This window comes from Durio zibethinus, chromosome 1 (assembly GCF_047325235.1).
Source record: "Durio zibethinus cultivar Kanyao isolate XHJ-2024 chromosome 1, ASM4732523v1, whole genome shotgun sequence".
Lineage (NCBI taxonomy): Eukaryota > Viridiplantae > Streptophyta > Magnoliopsida > Malvales > Malvaceae > Durio > Durio zibethinus.
Genome location: NC_143162.1, coordinates 9,650,411 through 9,670,034, shown reverse-complemented (window position 1 = coordinate 9,670,034; position 19,624 = coordinate 9,650,411). Strand labels below are relative to the sequence as shown.

Here is a 19,624-nt window from a genome sequence, read left to right as displayed (position 1 = left end):
AATTTTATCAATAGTTTTACTAATAAATGTCTATCTAAAAATATATATCAAAATTTATTATATATTTTTTAAAAATTTTACACACATAATTTATATAACGAGATCTTTTAATCTATCAATTTTGATTTTTTATTTTAATTTTAATTTAATTGTTTCTAATAGAAAATTTCATATAAAAAAATTCCATCTGTCTTTTCTAATAAAAGATGTCTAGCATTAGGGCCATGTGGACACTTCTCATAGGAAGTTAAAACCAAATCAACTAGTTAAGAATATGGGTGAAAAAAATCGAGAAAATTGCAAATTGATTAGAAACCATAATATTCAATTCGGTTCAGATCAATTTTTCTCTTATTCGATTCAGATTAAATTCGGATATTAAACATATAGATATATATTAGGTTCAAATCAAAATTCAGAAAGGTGAAAAATAAAAAAAAATCAAATCAAATTGAACTAAATTATATATTTTTTGTTTTTATATATATTTTAAATTTTTATAAAACAAATATAATAATTTTATATCAAAATCTACTTATATATACTAAAATTTTATATTAAAATAATATATAAAAATTTTAAAAAATTAAATTTAAAAATTGATAAACCAAATTGAACAAGTAAAATTCAATTTGGTTCGGATAGAATGAAAATTCAATTCAAATTCATATTATATTTTAAAATTTTATAATATTATATAATATTTAAAAAAATTAAATCGAATTCGATCTTATTCGAATCGTTATCATCTCTAATTCAGAACATAAATTTTGTTGAAAGTTGAGAATTATATTGATATAGAAATGGATAAGCAATTACACCAAGTTACATATGTATGTTTATATATAATATATAATATATATGTAAATGATGAATTAATCTATATAGTGTAAACTTTTTTTAGTTTTATATATTTTATTTATTGATTTTTATATATTTGAGAGATAAGAGATAAAATTAAATTATTTTTTATTTTTGAGTTTATTAAAATTAAAAATAAAAAAATTTTACATTACATAAATTCATACTTCATATTTCATTATTGAACCATATGCTTAGGAACAAAGATTCCGATATATTTAATTTTACTTGTTAATTGCGGAAAAATGTTTTGGTCTCTTTTTTATTTTCTTTTCTCCTCGTTACAAACAAAAAATATATATATATATAGTCACACTAATTGAAAATTATAAATGTTACTTGATAAAGTGGAGCGAAGTTTCACTAGCCAACGAAACAGATCTTTTCGTTTGACTATTATATCATCATGTGATCTGACGGCCTAGATGCACAATAAAGCAGTAGACCATTTCACATCATAGAGTAATTCTCAGGTTTTCTTTCTTTTATATTTTTCTTACTGCGAGTAGAAGAGAGAAAGAAAGAGCTGCCAAAAGACGACCAACACCATCTAAATCACAGTCTCTTCGTCGCTCCACATTTCCTCGCCTGTACGAATATCCCTATATCATTTCAGCCTTCCCCATCATCAAATAGAAAAGCTCAAAAACTACTCCGTCAAAAACCTCAACATCCATCATCCATGTGATGTGAAAGCCTCCCTCGCCGCTCTCATAAAGCCCGCGATTCACTGATCCAACTCGCTAACTCGGCTCAGCTTTTTTTTGTAGTTAAAGATAAGAGGAATATTTTAGGAGATACCGATGGCTCTTTCGGCTTCTGATTTGCCTACCGTATACTCGTTGCTCGCCAACTCAATGAGCCAAGACGAAACCATCCGCAAACCGGCCGAGGCGGCTCTCTCTCAATTCGAAAGCAGGCCTGGTTTCTGCTCTTGCCTCATGGTATATATTTATCTTCTTTCTTTATCTTTTTTTTTTTTTTTCTCATTTTGCATATTCTGTACAATTCGTTTGAAATTTATATGCATTTAAGTTGCAATTGTTTTTATGTGTTATTTCAGGAAGTGATTGCAGCGAAAGATTTAGCGTCTCAAGTGGATATTCGACTGATGGCCTCTGTATATTTCAAAAACAGTATTAACCGGTATTGGAGGAAGAGACGCGATTCCTCGTAAGCTATACGCTATTGTTCATGCGTTTTATTCATATATGAGCTCAAACTTCAAATATGAGGATTGGCTTTTCATTTTAACTCTTCCGAAACTGCATTTGAATTTTTTAAGTAGCAAATTACGCTCCACAATTACAAGCTGATAAAGAGTGTTTAACTATATATTTTTTATTTATTTCTTAAAATAAATATATATGTTTCCTTTAATGACCTGAAATATGTTTGCAGGGGAATAAGCGGCGAAGAGAAACTACATTTAAAACAAAGATTGTTATCGCACTTGAGAGAAGAGAATTATCAGGTGTTTCTCTAAACTTTTTCTTCTTGCTATTGGTAAAAAATTTAAGCTTATGTGCATTAATGTTTTTTTAATTGTACAGACGAGGCAAGGGCTTAGATATGTTAGGATTTGATTGGATTAAAGTTGGCTACTAGTTGCATCTGTATATATTCCATGAGGCATAGTGGCCTGTAATTTTGTTTGAATTTCAGTCTTTAACAACTTTCTATCTTTGGCATTTTTTTCTGATACAGACAGCTCAAATGCTGGCAGTGCTCATTTCCAAAATTGCTCGCTTTGATTATCCCCGGGAATGGTAAGACTCACTAATATTCATTAATGTTTTCTCCCTCTTTATTGAGCTAGAATATGTTTTGCTTTTTCCGGCATTATGGAATTTCTTATACCTATCCTTTTGTTGCTTATAATATTTACTGATTTGTTGGTGTAATGATTTTAGGCCAGAGCTGTTTTCTTTTCTCGTACAGCAGCTTCAATCAGCCGATGTTCTTACCTCCCACAGGGTTTTTATGATTCTCTTTAGAACTTTGAAGGAATTGTCCACAAAACGTCTTACTGCTGACCAAAGGAATTTTGCAGAGGTATGTGGTTAACGAAACATCTTCGTTTTTATAACCTCCCCCTAAATGAAAGTCATGTGTTAGTCCTTCCATTTATCATGGCCCCATCTTACTTAAGTGAAGCTGGATGCTACTCTAACAGCTTGATTTTATAAGCATTATCATGCTAATGCCTAATATATACATGTAGTGCTGTAATAGTGTCTTCTACATTCTGGTTTATGAGTACTTCGTATTTGTGCTCCAGTCTTTGCTTAGAAATCATAATTTACTTGTTTTAGGATCAAATTCCTATTTTTGCAGTTACTGCTCTGTTCTATAGACCAGAAGAGTCTGACATGCAAAACTTTTTTGGCAGATATCATCCCATTTATTTGAATATTGCTGGCGTCTTTGGCAGAGTGATGTACAAACAATTTTACATGGTTTTTCTACAATCTCTCAGAGCTATAATTCAAATGTCGCGGAGTGGCATCATGATGACCTTTATCTAACATGTGAGAGATGGTTATTTTGTCTAAAGATAATATGTCAATTAGTGATTTCAGGGTTTCAAAGTGATGCAAAATGTATTCAGGTACTTATTCCTTCTTTCTCTTTCAATTTCCATTTAGAATATCTTGAGGATTTTAGAGTCAATTGCCATTTCATTCTGTTTTCTTGGTTTTTTTTTTTTTCCTGTAAGTTTGGAATGAGAGTAGATGATTTAAATGTTTCATTTGGCAGGAGATAAGACCAGTCAAAGAGGTTTCTCCTGTGCTCTTGAATGCTGCTCAATCATTTCTTCCATACTGTAAGATAGCTTGTTCTTGATGTCAATTTTTGGTCCCATATATCCAAAAACTACATTCATTTGTACTAGATCTTTGCCTGTTCCCTTCCTAAAAAATTGGCAATATGCATGTCTGGTCAAACAAGTTAACTTGTGATTTGAATTAATAATAATAAAAAAAAAAGCAATCATTACAATTAGCATACAAATTATTCGAAAGTTCTCCCCTGCTTTCTTTTACAAACTTTGTTGCAGAGTAGTGACAATAGTTATAATTAATGCCTGTAAAACTAAATCAAGTTCTTTGGTGTGCTTTAATTTCTATATTTTTCTGGTTTTCTTTTACATACAAAACTAGGTAGCCCTGTGGAATATAGAAAATGGGTTTCCTTGGTCTGAAATGGTAATCTATGTTATTCCATTCTAATTTTGGGAGGAACTATCATTTTTTATTCTTGAACTTATGATCTTTATATTGGCCAGAAAGGAAAAAAAATAAAAAAAAAAAAACTTGTGATCTTCATGTTTTAAACAATAAGGCTGAAGCCATCTCATATACTTGTTATAGAAGATTTTGTATGATTAATTTATTTGTGTGTATTACCTTTACAGATATATCTTTTCAGAATGGACATCCTAAATTTTGGGACTTTATAAAGAGGGCATGTACTAAATTGATGAAGGTTCTAGTTGCAATTCAACAAAGGCATCCTTATTCATTTGGTGATAAATGTGTGCTTCAACCTGTTCTCAATTTCTCTTTAAATAAGATTACAGATCCTGAGCCAGATATATTATCCTTTGAGCAATTCCTGATTAAGTGTATGGTAATGGCAAAAAGTGTATTTGAATGTAAAGAATATAAACCAAGTGTTACTGGACGGGTTATGGATGAGAATGGTGTCACACTAGAGCAGAAGAAGAAAAACATTTCTAATGCAGTTGTTGGTGTTTTGACTTCCCTTTTGCCTAATGAACGGATAGTACTTTTATGCAACGTATTAATAAGGAGGTAATTACCCTTTCACCTCAGCCTTTCTTAATCAGTTTGTCTTTGGCCTGTTGCACATTATGATGTTTCCTTTTCCACCCCTTCCTCAGCCAATCTTTTGTTGCAGGAAAGAGAAAAAAATAATTTGGAAAGTTAAAATTAATATTTTTCAATTACTTTTTGCTTGCATGTTTTTACATCAAGAATTCAGTTCACAAAGCACCCTGCATTCCTCTGGGGTTTTGCCTGCTTTTGAACAACTTGTTGCTCTAAGTCTGTCCTAATTAATGTATTAACAGGTATTTTGTTCTAACTGCAAGTGATTTGGAAGAATGGTATGAGAACCCTGAGGCTTTTCATCATGAGCAGGATATGGTTCAGTGGACAGAGAAACTGAGGCCTTGTGCGGAGGCTTTATATATTGTATTGTTTGAAAACCACAGTCAAGTATGTGATAATTTATTACAGATCATTTAGTACTTTATTGTGTTACTATCCTTTCTCTTTTTTTTTTTTTTTTGGTTGGCAGCTGTTTCATATGGATACATGTATGCTTATTCGAATTAACTTGTTATATTTAGCTGCTAGCTCCAATTGTGGTGTCCATCCTTCAAGAGGCGATGAATGGTTGCCCAACTTCGGTGACTGAAATTACTCCAGGGTTACTTCTTAAGGATGCTGCCTATGGTGCTGCTGCATATGTATATTATGAGCTCTCAAATTACCTGAGCTTCAGAGATTGGTATACCCATTCGCCAGTACGCTATATTTGGTGTCTAGTCACTTGATAATTTTGCTGCATTTATATTCTCTCTACCTGTGGTGATTTGGGGTATTTCTTTCGGGGTGGAGTGTTGAGGGGGTCTTGGTTTATCCACTATTCTTATTTTACTGATAAACCCCAATAATAATCCAAGCAAAGCAGGAACATTATTTAGTTTTTCCCTTTCTAATCAATCCTTGGCTCAGTGCTTAAGTTGTTAAAGTATTGCACTATTTGCATTGTGAATAAATAAATAGTATCATCTTCTTATGTTTCAATAGGTGGTATGATGAAATGATCTTCTCTTTTTCCTGAAAAATCCTGGATTGCAGGTTTAATGGTGCTTTATCCCTTGAACTTTCTAATGATCATCCAAATATGCGTATCATCCACCGGAAAGTTGCACTGATATTGGGGCAATGGGTTTCTGAGGTAACATAATATCCTTCCACAGGCCTTATCATATCTTCTCTGAGAGTTCTTTCTTGTGAAGTGTATGTGTGTGTCTATATGCATGCCACAGCAGTATGTTGAGGCTTCCATCAGTATAGCACCACGGTGACCAATAGTTTTCAGGTCAGAAGCTTGTCCAATCAACACTGAATCTTTCACTCTGGCAAAATGATGGTTGCTAATTTTTTTCAAATCAGACATGCTAGATTTCTAATTGAGCATTGCAGTTTGTTTCCCTAATGGAAGAAACTAGTCATTCAGGAATAGCCATAAATTTGGCACTTGATCCTGTTCCATTGGCTGCAACAATTGAATATAGAGTACATAAATCAAAGACAGAGTTTAAATAAGTGCCACTAGGAATAAGCTCTGATCTGTTATGCATTGGATGAATGATTTTTCAATTGACTTGCATCAAGAATTGGGTAATCTGTTTTATGTCATAGTAGAAGAGTGATGCATCAGGAGTCTGAGAATTCATAATATCAATATAATACTGTGTATCATTTGTTATTCCTCTTTAATTTCTAATTGGAATGTTAATAATGTACTTTGGTTTGCAGCAGGGAAATAGTCATAAATGATTCTTTTCTGATGTTTGCAATCCTGCAGATTAAGAACGACACAAAAAGAGCTGTATACTGTGCATTAATACGGTTGTTACAGGACAAAGACTTGTCTGTGAGAGTATGTTCCATAAGTTTGCTTTTCCTCTTTTCCTTTTGCATCATGTCTCCCTGCTTCTTCTCTGTCCATAATAATCTATTACTGAAGGTTATTGTACTTTTCTCACTTACTATGTTGTGCATTGTTGTTTTAGCTGGCAGCCTGCCGATCATTGTGTTTACATATTGAAGATGCAAACTTTTCAGAGAAAGATTTTTCTGATCTACTTCCTGTTTGTTGGGATTCATGTTTTAAATTGGTCAAAGAAGTTCAAGAGTTTGATTCAAAGGTCAGTTCTACTGTTGTTGATGTTCACTGCTTGCTTAGGCCTACTTTCTCCCCTTTCTGCTTTTCTAGAAAAAGGTGATTTATGCATCTTTTTGAATTGTGGAAAATTTCTGAAATCTGTAGTCTGAGCCTTAGAAAATTTCTTTCATGAACATACAGCATCTGATGATAAAGTTGAATAGATAGTGGATATGACTTGAAAACTTTTTGTACTGATGTGCTTTGCCCATTCCTACTTAAGATCGTAATTGATTTCTTTAGATTCACATTAATAAATATAGGTTAGCAAATCTGAGATGCAAATTCTGGTTTTAGGAGAGTGTGTAACTAGATTTAAATCTATCTTTTTTTTGTGTTTGTATGTGTGCTGCATGTTTATGCATTTGTGTATATTCCTGACATTCAATTCACATGCTGCTGCTTTTCACATCAATTTCAGGTCCAGGTTTTAAATTTGATTTCTGTTCTTCTTGGCCATGTCAATGAAGTCATCCCATATGCAAACAACTTAATGCATTTTTTCCAGATGGTATGTTGTCATTGCTTTACATTCTTCTCCAATGGTTACATGTTTACTTTCATATGCTTTTGTTGACAATATAAGTATCAAGGAATTTTTAACAAACCAAATCAGTTAATTATCAATATTAGAAATTGCTGTTGTGAAACTTGATGCAAAATTTGCTGTCATGTATGATTAAGTGCTCAACTTTTTTTGCAAGAAGTGTGTGTCCTAATGAGTAGTTGATTACAACAATAAAATGTATGATTTGGAATGCTGGGTGAAATTTGAGTGTAAATGGGTTAATTAACTTGGCTAGACATATCATAGATTACTTATCAGCTGTTTTTTGTAATATATATTTTCTTTTAATTTCCTATGACAAGGTTTGGGAAGAATCTTCTGGTGAAAGCCTTCTACAGATCCAGCTTCTTATTGCTTTGCAGAACTTTGTTGTTGCACTTGGATATCAGTCACCTAGTTGCTACGGCATACTCCTGCCCATTCTTCAGAAGGGGATTGATGTAAATGGCCCAGATGAACTCAATCTTCTGGAAGATAGCATGCTGGTTAGACTGCTGCCCAGATATTTGGTTATTTATCTGGCTGCCTTTACCTATAAACATCTTGTGCTAAATGTCCTCATATCTGCAGTTGTGGGAAGCTACACTTTCTCATGCACCTGCAATGGTGCAACAATTATTAGCATATTTCCCATGTCTAGTGGAAATCTTGGAAAGAAATTTCGACCAGTTGCAGGTTAGACTTCTTGAATTATTGCCGTCCTTATTAGGTCAGTGCTTTCATTCCCCTTTTTGTAGTGAGAAAGTAGGATTGCAATGGCTTCTTTGCAAACAGTATAGGTGTCTTATTGTCTTGGACTGCCCATCTGTTGGTGCTTTAGGTTTTCACATTTTTATAAATGATTGTTTGCAACTTACATCTCTCTTCTAATATTATGTTGATCTGAATATGCTTGCAGGTTGCTGTTGATATTGCTGAAGATTACATTATTTTGGGTGGAAGGGAATTTCTTAGCATGCATGCTTCCAATGTGGCTAAACTTCTAGATCTCATTGTTGGAAATGTCAATGACAGAGGGCTGCTTTCAACACTTCCTGTCATTGAGATTCTAGTACAGGTATTGTATGTTAAATTTTCAGGGCAGTGCCATGATATGAAGTAGGCTGAATTTTGAAGAAGCCGGTAGCAGTGCATGTATAGCGATTTTTTTTCTGCTACAAATAATTGTAATCAGAGACAAAAAACAGTGTTCTTTGACTGTTATCTTCTTAAAAAGAATCCCCAAATATATAGAGGAATTGATATGTACAAAGAATCCCACACAATCAGGACACAATCATCCAAACATAAAAACAAATAAAAGACCAGAAATATAAATCCCAACAAATCAGTAAATTGATCCTGATTTGATACATAATCTGTCAACACTCCCCCGCAAGCTGGAGAATAGATATTTATCATTCTCAGCTTGTCAACAAGAGTCTCAAAACATAGTTTATGTAGTCCCTTTGTTAGGATATCTGCTACTTGTTGCTTTTTAGGGACATAAGTCATATAGATCACTCCCATATCAATCTTCTTTTTGATGAAATGCCTATCAACTTCCACATGCTTTGTTCGATCATGATGCACTGGATTATGAGCAATACTTATAGCAGCCTTGTTATCACAATATAGTTTCATAGGATATTCAGCTGTCATTTTCAATTCTTCCAAAAGTCTTTTCAGCTAGATAAGTTCACAAGCTCCTTGTGCAAGAGCTCTAAATTCTGCTTCTTCACTACTTTGAGCAACAACAAACTGTTTCTTGCTCCTCCATGTGACAAGATTACCCCAAACCTTCGTACAATACCCAGAAGTGGATCTTCTGTCTTCAATTGATCCTGCCCAGTCTGCATCTATAAATGCTTCCACATTTCTCTGTTCATTCTTCTCAAAAAACAAACCCTTGCCAGGTGTGGCCTTCAAATACCTTAAGATTCGATACACAACTTCAAGATGCTCCTCAAGTGGAGAGAGCATGTACTGACTTACTACACTAACTGCAAAGGCAATATCAGGTCTTGTATGAGACAAGTAGATCTGCTTTCCAACCATTCGTTGATATCTCTCCCTATCTACTGGAATTCCTCCTTTCTTTCCAAGCTTCACATTAGGATCTAAAGGTGTGTCAGCTGGTTTATAGCCAAGCATACCAGTTTCCTTCAAGAGATAAATTGTATACTTCTTTTGGGAAACAATAATGCCATTCTTGCTTCTTGCAACTTCCATCCCTAAAAAGTATTTTAGTTGTCCAAGATCCTTAAGTTCAAATTATTTTCCAAGAGTCTTCTTTAGCCTCTCTATTTCTTCAATATCATCACCTATCAGTATAATATCATCAACATAAACAATAAAATAGTCTTTTTGCCATGTTTTGTGTGTTTGAAAAAAAGAGTATGATCAGTTTTTCCTTTACTAAATCCATGTTTCCTTACTGACTTCGTAAAGCGGTGACACTAGGCCTTTGGTGATTGTTTTAAATCATGTAGAGATTTCTTTAATTTGCATACCTTCCTATCATTGTTTTCCCTTTCAAACCCTGAGGCAAATCCATATAAACTTCTTCAACCAGGTCCCCATTAAGAAAGACATTCTTAACATCCATTTGGTGTAATGGCCAGTCAACATTAGCAGCTAGTGAAAGCAGTACCCATATAGTATTCAATTTAGCAACAGAAACAAAGGTTTCAGTGTAGTCTACTCCAAAAGTTTAAGTAAACCTTTTTGCAACTAGGCAGTCCTTGTGTCTCTCTATTCCACCATCTGAATTCTACTTAATAGTAAACACCCACATACATCCAACTGGTGTTTTCCCCTAGGTAACTCCACAACATCCCAAGTCTTGTTCATTTCCAGTGCTTTCATCTCTTCAAGTACTGCAACTTTCCATTCTGGAATTTTTAGGGCTTCTTCAATATTTTTTGGGATTTTAGCTTCCTCAATCTTTTCTACCAGTGTACGAAATGCTGCTGACAAACGGCTGTAGGATAGATAATTGGACAGTGGGTGTTGAGTGCATGATCTTACACCTTTCCTGAGTGCTATAGGTATGTCTATATCATCAGGTAGAGTGTTCACTGGTGATGGTGCTGTAGACCCACATTTTCTGATTCAGGATTTACTTGTGGATTGGATTCTTGACATTGTGGTTGGGGCACAGAAGTCTGTACTTCCTGAGGTAATGGTTTATGTCATGAATAAACACGGAGCTCTGTTTTTTGTTGAGGACTAAGCATAGATGAATCTTTCCTTGTTTCCAATTTAGTTTCTATTGGTAACACAATAGGAAAAGCTGATATTTCTGGAAAAGGAATAAAAAAATCCCAAAGGTTAGCGTCGCCTATTGTCTCCCCCTGAAGAGTTGGTTTTGGGTAAAATGGTTGATTTTCAAAGAATGTGACATCTAATGAGACAAATGTCTATTTTATGGATGGACAGTAGCACTTATACCCTTTTTGAGTTGGAGAGTACCCAATAAATATACATTTTATAGCTTTAGTTTCTAGTTTCCCACGAGATGGACATTGGTTATGAACAAAATATGTGCAACCAAAAACTTTCGGTGGTAAAGAAGTAAACAACCTGGTTTGTGGGTATGACTTAAGTAACATGTTCAATGGTGTTTTGAAATTGAAAACTCTACTTGGAAGTCTATTTATCAAGTATGAGGCTGTTAAAATAGCATCTCCCTAAAAAAACTTAGGAGCATTATTGGTAAACATGATAGCCCGAGCTACTTGTAATAGATGACAGTTTTTACATTCTGCAACCCCATTTTGTTGAGAGGTATTAACACAAAAGCTTTGGTGAAAGATCCCATTTTCTGTTAGATAATAACCAAGAATTGAATTAAAATATTCCCTCCCGTTGTTTGTGCGAAAAATTTGGATTTGAGCTTGAAATTGAGTTTGGACTATTTTGTGGAATTGCTGAAAAACTGTCTTAGCATTAGACTTGTCTTTTAACAAGTAAACTCAACAAGCTCATGTGTGATCATCTATAAAGGTTATGAACCACCTAGTTCCAGTTATGTTATTTTCTTGTGAAGGTCCCCAAATATCACCGTGAACTAAAGAAAAAGGCTTAGAAAATCTATATGGATGACTTGGATAATGAACATGAGTGTGTTTGGCAAGTTGACAAGTTTCACAACCAAAGGAATGGACATCTTTTTTCTTGAAAAGAGAAGGGAACAGAGTTTGTAGATATGGAAAACTAGGATGTCCTAACCTATTATGCCATAACATAATTTCATTAGAAACAGAAACAGATTCACCACTTAGAGCCAAAGCTTGTTTATTCACTTGTTGAGTATCCTCAAGATAGAACAATCCTTCATGCTCCTTAGCATTGCCAATCATCCTTCCCGAAAGTAAATCCTGAAACTCACAATATGAAGGATAAAACTTAGCCACACAATTCGAGTCACTTGTCAACTTACTAATGGACACTAGGTTAGATGTTAAATTAGGAACATGCAAGACCGAAAATACTGTCATATTAGAAGCCTTAATGTTTCCCTTTCCAGCAACAGAGGATAGTGATCCATCAACAGTATGAATCTTAAAATTTCCTGGACATGGATTATATGTTGAAAACAGATCATGGCAACTAGTCATACAGTTGAATGCCCCAGAATCTATAATCCAAGAGTTCTTAGAATCAGATTTTGCACCCAAAGCCAAGAGGTAATTACATTTTTGAGCAACTGTGCACTTTGGAGTAGGCGTAGTCATTTGGGTATTGTTGAGGAGTGTTTGGAGCTGCTGAAGTTGCTTCTTGCTAAAACCTGAACCTTCAGTGTTGTTTTCTTCCATAGCAACCTGAAAGCACTTGCCTTGTTCTACTTGCTTGCGTGGTTTCCAATTTGCTGGTTTCACATGAATTTTCCAGCAAGTTCCTTTTGTATGATAAGGGCGTTGACAATGATCACTCCAAGCCCATCATTACTACTGTTACCATGTTGATCTCCAAGTCCAGAATAATCATTTTCTTGGAAACAAGAGCTGAGTTTTGAGAGGTGTCTCTCCTAGCATGACTCTCCTTCGACTTTCTTCTCTTCTTACTTCAGCAAAAACCTCCCTGATGCTTGGGACAGGTTTGGTTCCAAGTATTCTGCACCTCACCTCATCAAGCTCCTTATTTAGACCGTGAAGAAAATCAAAAACCCTTTCCTTCTCAAGCATCATCTTGTATTTTTTGCTGTCCTCTGCACAATGCCAGTCTGTATCAGAAAATAAACCCATTTCTTGCCAAAGGCTGGTCAGGTTGTTGTAGAACTCAGTCACAGAGTTATCCCTTTGTTTTATGTCTTTCAAGACTGACTTGATTTCAAAGAATTGTGATGAGTTTTCAAGATCTGAGTACATCTCCTTCACCATATCCCAGATTTCTTTAGCACTTCTGTAAAAAAGATAGGTTCTTCCAATCTTAGGCTCCATAGAATTAGCTAACCATGCCATTATGGAGTTTTCATAAATCCATTTTGAATGGCCTGGTTCTCCTTCCTTTGGTTCCTTTGTTGTTCCAGTCAGATAGCCGATTTTCCCTTTCCCTTGAATCACCAGCATCACATACCAAGACCACTCTAGAAAGTTTGTTCCATTGAGTTTATACTGTGTTATTTGCAGGGAATGTGAGTCACTTGCAATAGGCACCATTGGTGAAGAATTTTGAATTGGTTCAGAGGTCACCTCTGATGTACTCTGTCGAGAGGCACCAGTCATGGCTGTTTTGGCCATTACAAAAGAAAAAAATTCAAAAGCAAACCTTGTTCTGATACCATGTAATCAGAGACAAAAAACAGTGTTCTCTGACTGTTATTTTATTAAAAAAGAATCCCCAAATACATAGAGGAATTGATATGTACAAAGAATCCCACAGAATCAGGACACAATCATCCAAACATAGAAACAAATAAAAGACCAGAAATATAAATCCCAACAAATCAGGAAATTGATCCTGATTTGACACAATCTGTCAACAATAATATATCCATGGGAAGCATACCATTGTGTATGTCTGCTTGCAGCTTCTTTGTTTCCTCACATGTGCTGGCCATCCTACTTTGTGTCATGCCTAGAAACCACTACATCCTGTAATGTGAAATCATTAATGTTAAAAGACCTTTCATCTCAGCTCTTTGGACAGACCGTGGACATCTTTACCAGCAAATGCATTCCCATACGCTCATGATTTAAAGAGTGTCAGGTGTTTCTGTATGAATTAGGATCCAATAAAACAGTAATTCTCATTTTTTGGCAGTATATTATCTAATTATAGTAGAGGGTTCTAGAAAGAGGAGTCTTACCCAAGAATACACATATCACACATAGTCAAGAACATATATGATGGAACAATAACATGAGAAGCTGAGGTCATTTAGTTTGTATAAATGAAATGAGTATTTACCATTGGGCTTTGCATCCTTAAGTTTACTTCTGTTTCATAAATAGGATGATTATTCCTTAAATTGTTGAAAATGCAAATGAAGTTTTTTGGTATATATGGATGATGGAATTGTTCATTGATAACAGTGGAGGTTTAGAATCATTAAAACTTTATTGGATCTGAGAAACCCAATCAGTTATAGTAACTGTTCATCTTTTTGCTATTTACAGTGTTTTCCCATGGAAGTGCCACCACTAATCAGCAGTACTTTACAAGTAAGCTTTGTGCTTTACCTGCAGAGATTTTTTATCATTCATGTTCTCAGTTATATCTGCCATGATATATGCCTTTTCATTACCTCTAATTCCTGTTAAGCCTTGTTAAATGTTGGTAGAAACTAGTTGTTATTTGCTTGAGTGGAGGAGATGATGGTGATCCTTCAAAGACAGCTGTTAAAGCATCTTCAGCTGCTATCCTAGCGAGGATTTTGGTGATGAATACCAACTATCTTGCTCAACTAACATCAGAACCTTCTCTTTCATCATTACTGCAGCAGACTGGTGCAGCTGTTGAAGATAATATTCTTCTTTGCCTGGTTGATATATGGCTTGACAAGGTTAGTAGAAAATATATCCCTATGAAGGGGACAATGAAAGATAGTCAAAGTACTATTGTCTGAGCTGTTTGAATTTATGTTTTGACTCAGGCCAAAAAAAAAAAAAGTTTTGACCATCTAAAGGTTTTTTGCTTTCCATTAGGATTTTGAATTGGCTAACTAGAGTTTGCCAGACAGATTCTGTCTTACTTATTGGCAGTCTTCTTCAACTTAATTTTTTGCTTTTAACATTATCTTTGCATGTTTATACAGGTAGACAATGTATCCTCACCCCAGAAGAAAACATTTGGCCTAGCGCTTTCCATAATTTTGACTTTAAGGCTGCCTCAAGTTCTGGACAAACTTGATCAGATATTAAGGTAAGACCTCAATCATGATTTTGATGCATATCCACAATCGAGCATTGCATCAAATTTAATATGTGCAATGGTGATCAACTTTTATTCATGCAGTGTCTGCACTACTGTAATTTTGGGAGGGACTGATGACTTAACTGAAGAAGAGTCAAGGTTAATCCTCAGACCCTTTGTGCTATCAGTTTTGATTGGTTTACATCTGAGATTCGTAACTTTTTATTCCCATTTTTTGCTCAAAAAATGCAGTGGTGATAACATGAACTCAAGCAGGTCTCATGATGAGGATTCACTTCCCAGTAAGGAGTTAAGGAGAAGACAGGTTAACATTCTTTAGTAGAACATTAGTCAAATTACATATATTTGTTTACTTATTAGTTGTGATGGATTGGTTTTTGCCATCATACAGATTAAATTCTCAGACCCTATCAACCAGTTGTCATTGGAAAACTCAGTGAGAGACAATCTTCAAACTTGTGCTGCCATTCATGGCGAGTCATTTAATTCTGCCATTGGTAGGATGCATCCTGCAGCTTTTGAACAATTGAAGCAGGCGCTGAAGATACCATAGGGCAGCTCTGATGTTCTTTTTATCAACTGAGGTCTTTTCTTTTTTCTGGGCGATTATTTCTACTTTTCCAAAGATTGAGAAAACATTTAGGTAAGATTTTCCAATCTTCTAAAATAGGCATGCTCTTAAATATCCACTTTACCATTGCCTGTATGGGATTTTACTTCGGTTGCCAGTAACATGAGAAAAATAAAATCTTTCTAACCATTTAATCTGTGAAAGCAATGCCGTATCTAATTGTATTTTTTATGTTTTCCATTCCAGGTGACATTCATGCTTTTTCTTGAGATGGGTTTGGTGGTTTCTACATTCTTTGTATTTTTCTGCTATGGCTGCTTGGGTGGGGTGTTGATTTGTTCATATGTTAATTTTTGCCGTATAAGAAACTTTTTGAATAGCTTGCTGTGGTCCTTGCCTGCTGCCTGGGTATTTTAAAGCAACACGAGGGTCAGGGCGTTGAGTTTATGGGATGTCATTTACTCTACACGCGAGTGGAATGAAAATTTTATGCGGAAAAAGAAAGGTTAAATTCTTGAGAGATTTCTTACTTCATGAAGGATATACATATACCCAACGTCTTTCCAGTTTTTTGGGCCTCAATAATCAAATATTAATGAGTTCGAATTTATGCTTCTTTTTTTTCAAAATAAGAAAACAAACTTGACAAAGTTAATTGAGTTTGACACACAGCGAAAGGAAAAACTCCATCTCCGTTATTATTTGAATTGAAGATCTCCATAATTTCCGAGCTGCATATCTCTACATTGACGTTGTCAAATTGTGATTAAATGCACCTTCAGGATAAACTAGTAAACTAACCGTACCAGCATCTGGTATCTTAGATGCATGTGTCACCTAAATTTCAATAGCTGAAACAAAGTATCACACCACCAAATCCGCTAGAAAACAGACTTCATTAAAACATTGCTTATCCTTCCAAACCAAATTACAACCCCATGCAGACAAATAAACAAATAGTCCCATACCATCCACAGGTTCCAACATTGTTTGATTGTTCGCAAATATTAACCTCTGAAACCTGGGAGAAAAATATCATTCTCCTAACCACTCGAAATCTTCTTTCAGGTATGGTTGCTCTTTCAGGTCTATGCTTTTGAAGCAGGCTCATCTTTCGTGCCTTCCTCTGTCTCTGATTTATCTTCCACGGCTTCCTTGTCCTTGGAGGCAGCAGCCTTTTCTTCTTGGTCTTTCCCGTCACTTTTACTTTCTCCGACACTCAACTTCTCAAGGAGATCAGCAGTAACTGTGGCATCTTTGTTTTCCTCTTTCTTTCCCCGACTTTCAGCGACCTCTTGAACCATCTCCATGAAGGACTTGCAATCTGAACATAGACAAATACGTCAGCCAAGCATACAAAAAGTTGTGTACTAAAATTGGTACATTTTTTCAATTGCAAGCAAGGACACTTTTCCCACATTCACATCTACAATAGTATATTATTGAACAGATTTGATCAGAAGGATGTTAGAACTCAGAAATTGACATCCGTTGAAAAAATCCCTTGTAGTCTACAATATACTGCAGATTATTCAACCTTCCAAACACCCATATATAAACAGGAACACTCACATGCACGTGAACAAGGAGAAGGAATACAAAGGACTAATAATATCTTGCATACTTCCCAAAAATCTACAATTAAGCCAGCAAAATCTGCAGAAAATACAAATAAGCAGGTACATATGGGTCAGTTTTGCCTTTTATCCTTCTTCCCTTAAGATTACTAAGCAACTGTTTCAACTTATTCACTTTTTCTTTAGTTTGTTTAGCAAAGGTGATTAGATACTAGTATTCACATTTGCAGGTAATAGGCTGGTCTTATGTTCCAACTTTCTTAGGTAATGTCAGATTTGGCTTATCAAGCTATCATGAACTACAGTTTCCAAACCAAAACTACAATATTCTCTCTCATTGAATTTGTGCACCAAATCTTTTTAAGTTTTCAAGTATCACGTGAAGCAAGCAGAAAACTAAGGTGTAACATCTTCCCATATCCAAGACTTCAAAGCAATTTCTTATATATATGTCAGATTGCTATAAGCAATCAGACAAGTTTCTCAATAGACTAAAAGAAAGCTGATGGAGCTTTAAGATGCTGTACCACAAGATATTCCACTCAGCATTATACTTTAAGTTTGCACTAAAGTCGCTTCAAAATCAAATAAAGACATTTTAAAACAAAAATGTTGATACAAACCATACATGAAAATCCTATTCATGATTTGATTTTGACATGATTTAGTCAGCATACTGAACTCTTTAAAAAGAAACAATGAGTGGACATGGATATACAATTCAATCTAAAACATTATAAATAAAATTTAATAACTATGTTTAAGAGAAGTTCATCACAGCATTATTTGTTATGCTAACTGTTAGTCATAGTACCAAAATACATGCAACAGAAAATGTAGATAACTCAATAAATTTTGCAAATAAATTAAAAAAGAAATAGCTAGAAGCAACTAAAGCAACAAAAAAAAAAAAATCTCACTCTCAACAGAAGCAAATCTAATGCAGAACATCTCTTCTTTCAATTCTCCATCAGCGAAATCAGTTGCGTGCCAAACGCATGATTTATCATTTCCAGCATGTTCTTGCACAGTCATTGTTGGAAGAACTGCAACCATTAGATTCAAAATCACCAAAATTACCCCCCCCCCCCGGCACACAAACACACCCAAAAAAAAAAAAAAAGTTAACCAAAATAATAATACTTCAAATACTACATGAACAAACTTCAACTTAGCTAAATATTTTAAAATCAGGAAAACAGTGAGAGAATAAAATAAAAAGAACAAACCAAAATGATTTGCACAGATCTTGAGAGTTTTAGATTGGCGCATAACCAGTCGAACTTTGCCACTAACTTTGTGCTTCAAAAGTTTCACATTTCCAACCCCTCTCTCTTTCCACTGATTCCCTTCCTTATCGAATCGATACAGCTTTGCCTTCCTGCATCAAATCATATTTCAGCGAAAAAAGAACGATTGTAAATAGAATATAAGAAAATAAAGTTAGAAAAAGTAGATAAATTGCGCACAGATCAAGCATCGGATCCTCGTCTTCTTCACCAGTACTGACAGCGACTTCCTCGAGCTTGATGATAGGAGCGACTTGAGCGCCAGTGTCTTCATCGTCGGCAGCGGGAGCGTTCTCTTCATCTTCTCTGTTGTGCTCCTCTGGATCGGCTTTAGCAGAACTAGCCATTGTTGCCACTGATGCCTACGCTTAAGAGAAAAAATCAAGAGTGAAAAGAGAGAGCTAAGTGATTTGAAACCAGTAGCACCTATGAGAAAGGTCAGAGGGATTTTCTTTCTTCCTTTTTTTTTTTTTTTTGTACTTCATTTTTGGTTTTATAATTTTAATTTTAGGGCTTTAGGGGCGGTAGGGTCGGCGCCGCCAGGAGAAATTGCTTGGGAGTGAGGGAAGGAACATGCCAAGTGGGACCCACGGATAGCGGTGTCGCCTTTTCGTGCCAGGTTTTGCTTACGCGAAAATGATATTTTTAATTTTATTTTATTTTATTTGCCTATAACTATTCACCCATTTTCTTTAATTTTTTTTAGTACGGTGAAATTAATATGATTTTCGTACGTTTTGAGGAAATATAGTACTATAAGTTTTGATGTTTGATATAATGTGTTTATGTAGAAAATATACTTGAACTCATTTATTGTTCGATTGTGATGCACATAATTCATTATTTGTGCCCCAGATACTTGTGCGTGGTGTGTGACCCAACATGTATAGGTATTGTTCAAGAAAATTATCTGCATAAAAGGTCAGCATGTGTCGATATTAATCGAAATATGTGCTAAGACCAAAAGCTAACATGTCTTGATTGTAGTCGAGGTATGTGCATGTATCACGATTCACAAGTTAATCTAAACCTAGGGATTTTAGTCGGACAGCATCTAATAATTAGAAAGATCAAGCTTTGAGGCTTATTGAAAGCTTAGGCACAATGTTCATGTTCAGCATAATTGAACTAGGCCTAAGTGCAAGTGTTAGTGAATACTTATATTGAATTTATAAGTCATAAAAATAACATTGGTACAATAAAATATATAAAGATATGTCTAAATCCACATATCACTCTATCATGGTGTGTATGGTGTGCAATCCAAGCCCAGGATACCTGTATAGGTTGCATGGTCTAACATGTATCAATGATGTTCGAGGAAACTGACCGTACAAAGGGCTAACATATGCGTTAACGCATATATCGAGACCAAAGACCAACATATCCCGATGGTGATCAAGGTATGTACATG

General features: G+C 34.9%; 3 protein-coding genes across 7 annotated transcripts; 1 reads left to right on the top strand and 2 right to left on the bottom strand.

The window, feature by feature from the left end:
* Nucleotides 1-1,376: 1,376 nt before the first annotated feature.
* Nucleotides 1,377-15,954, top strand: LOC111312070 (uncharacterized). 4 transcript variants are annotated; one of them, XM_089762855.1, is made up of 24 exons: nucleotides 1,377-1,805; nucleotides 1,925-2,034; nucleotides 2,263-2,335; nucleotides 2,569-2,630; nucleotides 2,775-2,916; nucleotides 3,254-3,472; nucleotides 3,622-3,688; nucleotides 4,280-4,679; nucleotides 4,958-5,105; nucleotides 5,240-5,400; nucleotides 5,754-5,853; nucleotides 6,487-6,561; nucleotides 6,695-6,829; nucleotides 7,268-7,357; nucleotides 7,777-7,899; nucleotides 7,985-8,089; nucleotides 8,313-8,471; nucleotides 14,017-14,061; nucleotides 14,181-14,402; nucleotides 14,655-14,761; nucleotides 14,855-14,911; nucleotides 15,005-15,077; nucleotides 15,165-15,416; nucleotides 15,591-15,954. In XM_089762855.1, exons 1-23 carry the CDS (start codon nucleotides 1,665-1,667, stop codon nucleotides 15,324-15,326), a joined length of 2,976 nt encoding a protein of 991 aa, XP_089618981.1. In that variant the 5' UTR covers nucleotides 1,377-1,664; the 3' UTR covers nucleotides 15,327-15,416; nucleotides 15,591-15,954. The 4 variants fall into 4 exon arrangements, with proteins under 4 accessions (XP_089618981.1, XP_089618989.1, XP_022767780.2 ...); XM_089762863.1 differs by having other exon boundaries at nucleotides 7,717-7,899; nucleotides 14,188-14,402; XM_022912045.2 differs by having other exon boundaries at nucleotides 7,717-7,899.
* LOC149520340 (uncharacterized) lies at nucleotides 11,291-13,134 on the bottom strand. The gene has a single exon (XM_089762867.1). The coding sequence runs from the start codon at nucleotides 13,120-13,122 to the stop codon at nucleotides 12,382-12,384; it is 741 nt and encodes a 246-aa protein (XP_089618993.1). The 5' UTR covers nucleotides 13,123-13,134; the 3' UTR covers nucleotides 11,291-12,381.
* A 267-nt stretch (nucleotides 15,955-16,221) lies between the features above and the next one.
* LOC111312071 (ran-binding protein 1 homolog b-like) lies at nucleotides 16,222-18,727 on the bottom strand. 2 transcript variants are annotated; one of them, XM_022912050.2, is made up of 4 exons: nucleotides 18,391-18,727; nucleotides 18,151-18,302; nucleotides 17,842-17,967; nucleotides 16,222-16,668 (listed from the first exon to the last, which is right to left on the bottom strand). In XM_022912050.2, exons 1-4 carry the CDS (start codon nucleotides 18,555-18,557, stop codon nucleotides 16,433-16,435), a joined length of 681 nt encoding a protein of 226 aa, XP_022767785.1. In that variant the 5' UTR covers nucleotides 18,558-18,727; the 3' UTR covers nucleotides 16,222-16,432. The 2 variants fall into 2 exon arrangements, with proteins under 2 accessions (XP_022767785.1, XP_022767786.1); XM_022912051.2 differs by lacking the exon at nucleotides 17,842-17,967 and having other exon boundaries at nucleotides 18,391-18,693.
* Between the last annotated feature and the right edge of the window lie 897 nt (nucleotides 18,728-19,624).

What these genes read in the sequence shown, in the direction of transcription:
- LOC111312071 (XM_022912050.2), bottom strand. Translation starts at nt 18,557, where the DNA reads ATGGCTAGTTCTGCTAAAGCCGATCCAGAGGAGCACAACAGAGAAGAT. An exon ending in GATCTGTGCAAATCATTTTG is followed by an intron (nt 17,968 to 18,150) that starts GTTTGTTCTTTT and finishes TAATGGTTGCAG; the next exon opens with TTCTTCCAACAATGACTGTG. An exon ending in TAGATTTGCTTCTGTTGAGA is followed by an intron (nt 16,669 to 17,841) that starts GTGAGATTTTTT and finishes GTCTATGTTCAG; the next exon opens with ATTGCAAGTCCTTCATGGAG.
- LOC111312070 (XM_022912045.2), top strand. Translation starts at nt 1,665, where the DNA reads ATGGCTCTTTCGGCTTCTGATTTGCCTACCGTATACTCGTTGCTCGCC. An exon ending in TTCTGGAAGATAGCATGCTG is followed by an intron (nt 7,900 to 7,984) that starts GTTAGACTGCTG and finishes TCATATCTGCAG; the next exon opens with TTGTGGGAAGCTACACTTTC. An exon ending in TTAACTGAAGAAGAGTCAAG is followed by an intron (nt 14,912 to 15,004) that starts GTTAATCCTCAG and finishes CAAAAAATGCAG; the next exon opens with TGGTGATAACATGAACTCAA.
- LOC149520340 (XM_089762867.1), bottom strand. Translation starts at nt 13,122, where the DNA reads ATGACTGGTGCCTCTCGACAGAGTACATCAGAGGTGACCTCTGAACCA.